Source organism: Porites lutea, chromosome 12, assembly GCF_958299795.1.
Source record: "Porites lutea chromosome 12, jaPorLute2.1, whole genome shotgun sequence".
In the NCBI taxonomy this organism is placed as follows: domain Eukaryota; kingdom Metazoa; phylum Cnidaria; class Anthozoa; order Scleractinia; family Poritidae; genus Porites; species Porites lutea.
In genome coordinates, this window is record NC_133212.1 from 8,816,550 (window position 1) to 8,824,054 (window position 7,505).

At 45.2% G+C, this 7,505-nt stretch overlaps 1 protein-coding gene across 1 annotated transcript in view; it reads left to right on the forward strand.

The window, feature by feature from the left end:
- The window catches only part of LOC140921209 (rapamycin-insensitive companion of mTOR-like), a 41,592-nt gene extending 34,985 nt beyond the window's left edge, over nucleotides 1-6,607 (forward strand). Inside the window, exons 36-41 of the mRNA XM_073371187.1 lie at nucleotides 1-867; nucleotides 1,521-1,698; nucleotides 2,216-2,443; nucleotides 3,526-3,737; nucleotides 5,329-5,467; nucleotides 5,955-6,607. The exon at nucleotides 1-867 is cut by the window's left edge and continues 1,218 nt beyond it. Of these exons, the coding sequence (XP_073227288.1) occupies nucleotides 1-867; nucleotides 1,521-1,698; nucleotides 2,216-2,443; nucleotides 3,526-3,737; nucleotides 5,329-5,467; nucleotides 5,955-6,017 (1,687 nt within the window). The 3' untranslated portion in view covers nucleotides 6,018-6,607. The remainder of the gene's footprint in view (nucleotides 868-1,520; nucleotides 1,699-2,215; nucleotides 2,444-3,525; nucleotides 3,738-5,328; nucleotides 5,468-5,954) is intronic.
- Nucleotides 6,608-7,505: the final 898 nt, after the last annotated feature.

Here is a 7,505-nt window from a genome sequence, read left to right on the forward strand (position 1 = left end):
TCTTTCTTTAGAGTCCCCGCCCTCGGGAGCACTTGTGGGGGATGCTGCCCGCAGCTCGAGCCCTTTAGGGAATGGCATCCAGAAAGAAGAGCGCAAGAATTTCCCAGGAGCAGAGCGATTGCAGAATGAACTTGAATCACGGCCAAGGAGTTTGAGCTTTAATGAGAAACGCCGCATGGGGAGCCCATCCCTCGGGATGATACCCGAGACCCGCAGCTCTAGTTTTAGCGGGAGCACGGAATTCTCTAAAATTGCCACCAAGAGTCGTTCGAGTACCGTTCCCGAGTTGACTCACGTTCCACCAATGGAGAATTTAAACGATTTACAAGGTAGCTCCAAAAGCTTAGCCGAAGTGAAGATCTTAAGCGATAAGACGATTGTGTTCCGTTCGAGCAGCGACCCTAAAACAAGGGCCTTGAGTGTAGACAGCGCAAACACGAGTGGACTGAGACGAGACCGACTTTTAGCAAACAGCAGTCAGCTTAGCTTAGATGAGTCGGATGCCAGCGCCTCGCGAAGTCGAGGCAGTTCCTTTGAGAAAGCGGACTTTGCAAGGAAACTGGGTCTTAAATCCGGGGATTTGTCGCCCGCTAAGCGCACGCGCAGTACGAGCAGCGGAAACTCCTCAACTGATGGATATTCTTCGAAAAGGATTTTGAATAAAAACAAGCTGTGTAGCTCTATTGAAAACATCACGGTGGTCTCGGGCGATACACGCAGAAATTCATGCGCGAGCCCTGAACAGTCACTCTTCACAAGCTCAAGGGATGCTTTTGGTTATACGGCGTTAAGTACGCTACGACGTCAAAGAAGCTTTAACCGTGAATTGGAAGCTAAAGTAAATGCTTTCGGTGCCGCAAGAACAGGGTAAGATATACTTCTTTATGCTCCGTGTAAAATTGTTTTTTAATTCTAATTTTGCCCTTTTCACCTCTCAAGTCAACATACGACTGATGCGAAACATGCAGCTCCCTTTTTTGGCCGAGAGGGAAGCTGGGTCGAGTTAACTTTGCGTTAACTTGCAAAGACTTCTTGGACTGTTACTTGGAACAGGAAAAAAAATGGCCAACAGCCGACATGCGCGTCTCCAGTAACAATCCCAGAGACAATTGAGGGGCACATTTCGGCTCCAGTACCCTTCTCGATTTTAAAGTGGCGAATGAAGTTAACTTTTGACTCATATCGTTGTAAAAGGCTCTTGGTTCTTCTTACAGTAATAGAGTGAGTGTTTCACTCACTTTTTTAAAGTAACGACAGGGAGAGTATCCACCCACACAGACATTCATAGGCCTTGGTCACGTTCGGGGGTGGAGTGGGGGGCGAGGAACGCGTGACGAAGCCTTAAGGGCGTAATCCCCCCCCCCCCCCCTTACCCGGTTCCCCTTATCATACTCATCACAGGAGATTAAGATGGCGATCTCTCGAACTCAGCGGTCAATCTTGATAATCATTCAGGGATGTTGGAGGACTTAAAAGTGTATCATGTGTTGTTTTCTGCCTTTTTTTCTTTCTTCCCTTAGCTATGCAGTATCCCGCTCCATGTCTGCCGTGGAATTCTCTGCGTACAGTAACAAGCGTGACAGTTTGGCAAGCATTTCCAGCGCATTTGATTACCGGCAGTTTACACCTCCAAGCACGAATACCGTAAACGAATTCCTTGGTCTTAGTCTCCCTCTAGATCTCAGCAAGCTCTTCCAGGTACTTACGATAGGGTTTGGTGTTTACTTTTTTCATAGACTATTTCAGCATAATTATTAACTCTGTCAAAAAGGCAAATTCTTGCTTCTTATTTCGTGACCGCTTTTATAGAGGATAAGCTAGACATATTTCTGACCAAACAGAAGCAGGTAATTCAAATTTCTCTGGAACTGGTTCGCAGGGCCTCCTCCGTTTGTTATAAACTTTCCCTGTAATGGCTTTGCCCGTAGATATCGTATCCCAAACAGCTTCGCCGGGGCAGATTTCCCTTTTGTGAATGGTCGTTGTCATTTTAAATAAAAGTGTAGGAATTTTGGCCTGTTATCAAAATTGTTCATAGTAAAGACATGAATTTGACAAACCAGAGTCGAACCAGTGCCTTTCGTGTGCTTATTTCTCTCCCTTGCCACTAAACTACCACACTGGCCCGCCAGTCCGTATCACCCTCAGGTTCTAATGCTAGATGGTGGTGTTGAACATTGTTAGTTAATTTATTGATTTATCAACTGTTTAACAGACAGAAGCGTACGAGTTTCAAGGCTCTTGGCCGGACCATTTTGTTTCTACCCCCACCCTTATGCCACCAATCGTCGTACGCAGTAAGGAAGGAGAAAGCCATGATCAATCCCGCTGCCTTCACTGCATGCATTCGAGCAGGGTGGGGCCTGGGAGAGACAGGAGCAAGTCATCTGAACACGTGATTGATGGAGAGTGGAACAGGTTAACGCCCGTACTGGAAGCAAAGGTACGATAATTCAGCGACCGAGGAGGGAGAGGGGCTGTTTTTTTTTTCCTTCAATCGCTGACAAAATTAGCTGACACACGTTGCCTTAAGGCTGGTTTTCACTAGCGACAGAGTCGTAAGCGGAGTCATAAGCGCGACGGAAATCAGATTCAGAAGAATCAGAACGTTTCTATTTTCTCCCGACTCCGCTTACGACTCCGTCACTCACGTTCCGCTTATGATCCAGTGAAAACCAGATTGTCGGAGTCGGAAGCAGGAGCGGAAGGATAAACCAATCACAATGCACGTTCCCACGCTTTGCGATTGGTTTAGTTCTTCCGCTTCTGCTTGCGACTCCGACGACCCAGTTTTCACTTGATCGTAAACGACGGAGTCGTAAGCGGAATCAGGAGAATCAGAACGCTGTTTTCACAAGACCGTAAAGTCCTACGCTTCTGATTACGACTCCGACTTTATCCCCTTCGTTAGTGAAAACCAGCCTGTAAAGGCCCTTTGTGACGTTTTACCGACATCGAAAGGGGAAAATGAAGGTTTCTCTCCCCCACCTCCTAAAAGCGATGTTGTGCCGCTGAACGAGCTACCTTTAAGAAACAACAAACGCAAAGTACTCGTAGTCGTCCTCGTCTCAGAATCTAAAGCTGTTAGGGTGGATTTCCACCGTTCTCCCGGTTAGAGTAGGCTCATTCGCCACTTTAGAAACGAGTAGCAAGCTGGGCTGAGTTATTTTTCGCAAAACCTTCTGAGACTGTTAGTAGAACATGGGAAAAAATTGGCCAATAGCTGAGCGGAGCGTCGCCATTAAATACCCCAAGAACAATCGCGGCTACTCCTACTTCTGTCTAAAATAAAAAAGGCGAATTTCCCTAAGAACGTCTGGTAATCGAGCCTAAGCTGTGGCGGTCCAGGGGAATGGCCCGGGGGACCGGCCCCCTCATTTTTAGACTACAAAAAAAATTGAGCCCCCCCCCCCCCCCCATCTCGGGGTTTGTATGACCACCCCCACCCCCTTATCTGAAGGTCTGCATCGTCCACTGCTAAGTACGGGTGTAAGTTAATGTACGTTATTTTTTCTTTTGTTGAAGTTTGAAAATACCGATTCAGCAAGCGAGTCGTCGTACATAGCATCCACTGCGGATTCCACTTTGAGTGTAACCAATCACACTCATGTAAACAAGAGCAAACTGGATGAAAACACGCCTGAAGGAAAACGGATGATTCGCGATGAAATCCTGAGACTTGTAGCATCGCTCAGTAGTGTAGTGGGGTCCAGATCACACCAGGAGGAGCTGTCTAAGTAAGTGATGTCCTTGATTGCAAGGAGTCATAAAACCTTTTTATTCCCAGTAGTAGCTTTAGTCGAAATTCCGCAAAATTTCCCTATCTCATTTTGTAAAATAGAGCGAAATGGTTTCGGTAAGTGTTCTTTGTTTTATCAGCCAATGGATGAAAAGATCAAGACACGGCCTCTTCGTTTTCCCGCCAACGAATATCCTAATATGGAGAAGGCATTTTTTGATTGGCCAATCGTATTGCAGTATGACGTCAAAGCAAAGCATCCGTTGATTTCTAGAAAGCTCTCGGCCATGAAGTTTTTTTCACCCGAGCGTTCGCTTAAACAACCAAAAGCCACGCGCGTTTGTGTCCGCTCGATAAACCAATCATAACGCTCTATTTCCGTTCGTTTGCTGTTTCTGTTTTGTTTGCGCGTTTTCGTTTCAAGGTCATACGAAAATCGCTCTACTGGGAAAACAAATAGTACCACGTGAAAGTACTGCCAAAAAGGTTTCGTTTGAATGGTAACACCATGGCATTTCGTCCACATGCTCAAAAGGTAGAACCACCTTACAAGACTCCGTTATCCTTTCTGCGAGTGAAGGATAACAAGCTTTGCGGGAATAGGCAAACACAGCGTTGTTCGCGTCAATTGTTGATTGTGTTAACACTATGTCAAGTCAAGCTGTTGCAAGATTTTTGCAGCATTTGCTGAAAAAATTTTCAGGCAATGTCGAGACTATGTTGAGGTCATACCAGGTCAAACGATCACAACATTGTTTCAACATTGGTTGGAAAAATGTTTAGACAATGTTGAGACTACGTTGAGGTCATACTCAGTTAAATGGTCGCAACATTGAATCCCTTTTCTGAAAAAGTGTCCAGACAATGTTAAACAGTCGCAAATTTGAGTCACATTCTGAGAGAGTTTTTAAATAGTGTTGAGACTATATTGAGACCATATTAGGTCAAACGGTCCCAACATTAAACCACATTGTTTGAGAGAATGTTCAGACAATGTTGAGACTATGCCAAGACCATCACTGACAGGTCAAACGGTGGCAGCATTGTTCCAACATTTGCTAAGAGAATGTTGGGACAATGTTGATGGACAATGTTGAGACCATGCCGGGTCAAACTGTGGTAACATTGTTTTCACCTTTGCTGAGCAAAAGTTCAGATAATGTTGAGGCCATCAGTACCAGGTTAAAGTGTGATAACATTGATTCAGTATTTACCGAGATAATGTTTAAACAAAGTCAAACGGTTACAACATTTTATCAGCGTTCACCTGAAATTTGCTGACAGAATGTAGCCTAAGAACAGGCTCTCTGTTTTGTGGGAAGGGGAGCAAGCGGTTAGGAGAAATATGAAAGAGAAGAAATAGGGGAATGGCCTCCGCCCTTCCCTCCTCCATAGAACCTCGCTCTACTCGCTGCGTTCGCCGATTTTTACCCTTTTTCCCCCACCAAGAAGCCTGGTCCGAAGCTAATAGAATTTTGCGAAACGTGGAGTCTATGCCAAGGTCAAGGAACTGATCGTAAGTCGCACTGTCTTGCCAGAAATTAATGGTTATTTTATATGTCATTTTTGGTGCGCCGTTTTCGTTCCAGGTTAAAAGAGAGATTCCCACATATGTTTCAAGACCTTTGCTTGTACTGTGAAGTATCAGACGTTCTTGGACTGTACAAGTTTAGACTGCACATCCGGAGATTTGTTCAAGGGCTTTTTGCAAATGTCATCTTTGATCCGGTAGGTGAAGGCGTCAATTGACATAGATTATGTGGGAGCTGGTGCCCCCACCCCCTCGTTCTCAACCCTCTCTTCCACGCGATGTTGTGGTTTGTTTCCCGAGTTCTGCCACTAAACATTGTCACGAGATTGGTGCATTACTCTATACCACCGTCTGTACTACCCTCCCCCCCCCCCCCAGTTAAGGCTAACGGCAAGCGAGCGTTTTCTATACCACCCACTTCCCTTAGTTAGTGCTAAATTTCATCCGATTACAATGTGTGAACATTTTTTTCACCCATTGTAGCTCTAGAAGCGAACCTGAGATCCCGTGCTATTTACCAAGCTTTTTCCTACAAGAATAAAACTAGCAATGAGTAGTAGAAGCCAAGGTATTTTTATTGTCGGTAAAAAATAACAATCTTAGACAATCTGTTGAGGCCTTACTATTTAAGGAGAGGGAGGGAAGTATGACATTTGCAGAAAGTATCTTTATCTTTCATTTCAGATAATCGAGCAAGCAGACTTCGTGATAAACAGAGAACGAAAGAATTCCACCTCTGAATCATAAATACCCCGCTTTGTTTGTCGTTGGCTGAAAGTCAGGGGTCACGTGCTTGACAAGCGGCTGTCACGTGAAGCGAAAAGAAGAAAAGCTAAACCTGTTACGAAGATTTTGTTTTGGCCGGAAGATTGTTCTGTTCGGGATTGACCCTAAATGGAGTTCGTTAAGGAAAGTTGACAACGAACATTTCATTGTCTCTGTGGAGTTCACAGGACTTCATAGTCAGAGGAAAAGCAATAATATAAGGAGCTGATTGCATGAGCTGGCTTTGTTCGCTTTGCCAAGGCAGCCCGGCAAGTCGGGACCCTGGGATTGTGATGCAGGGATCCCAGTAAACCGGGCTGGAAATTTGCTATGTAATCACGTTGGGGCTGACGATCCAGACCAGCAACTGGTCAGCGGGTAAACATACGGCTCATGTGTACTGCTTCCAATCTTTCTGTATACATGGCGGCTTCGAGCTGCCTCGATTCATGTAATACCTGGATTAAAGTTACCTCTGTAAAGCAAGTCAGCCCTGAAATCTTGAGCTATGATTAAAATGAAGCCTGATCAGACCGTTTTCACCGAAAATAAAATCAATTTAATGGTGGTAATTAGAATTTCTCGAACTCCTTCGGTTGTAGTGGAGGTCGCAGCTCAAAACTTCTGTCTTGTACTGTATTTCGCACTCTTCTTTTCTCTCTTACAAAAACTTTCACGCTGCTCGCTGAGCTTCATCTGAATCCACGAACTGAAACCTAAAAACCACCTTAAGAGCAAGGTGCTGGTATGTAAACGCACAGACTCGACGTTGAGCCGTGTTCACACTAGTAATAGAACGACATAAGCACTACGACCTAACAAGTCGTTATGTCGTATTGTCATATAGCTGGAATTTTTTCTGTTAGGTTTTTTTTGCCAACAGCGCGCGCGCTCTCATTGGTTGCCTCGAGGTCACATGACTTGTAACAGTGAAACTGTTTCCCGCCAAAATCTTTTAGCGGGCAACATCACAAAATCTATGACGTCAGAGAGTAATGGCCACCCTAGGAGCCAGAGGCTTTTTATGCGCGGTTTGTGGTGTCAAGCCTTTACAGCCGTGGCGTCGGCCCGTGTCCGACGAAGTATTTGGCCGCAAACGCCACGCGCAAAAAAAACCCGATTCCCAAGGTTCAAAATGGCCTATTCCAAGCAAGGATAAGTCTACTTGCAAAATGTCCTTCGAACGAAGAGGACTCCTCCCTTCAAGGAACGGGGAGGTGGAAATGGAAAATGGGACCCTACAGTGTAGCCAGCCTTACAAAACACACCCCTTCTCTGTTTTCATCCGATTTTCAATTGTCGTTCCCCCTTTCTTGTTCCTCTTTTCCCTTTCCCCGAAGTAAAGAGACACACCTCTTCAGTGCCAAGCCCCTTGAAGAAATTGTTTCGTTTTAGAACTATCCTTCTGCTCTAAATAAGGTTGGCAAACCTTCATTCCAGAACTCAAAACATCATCTCAGACCAAAATTG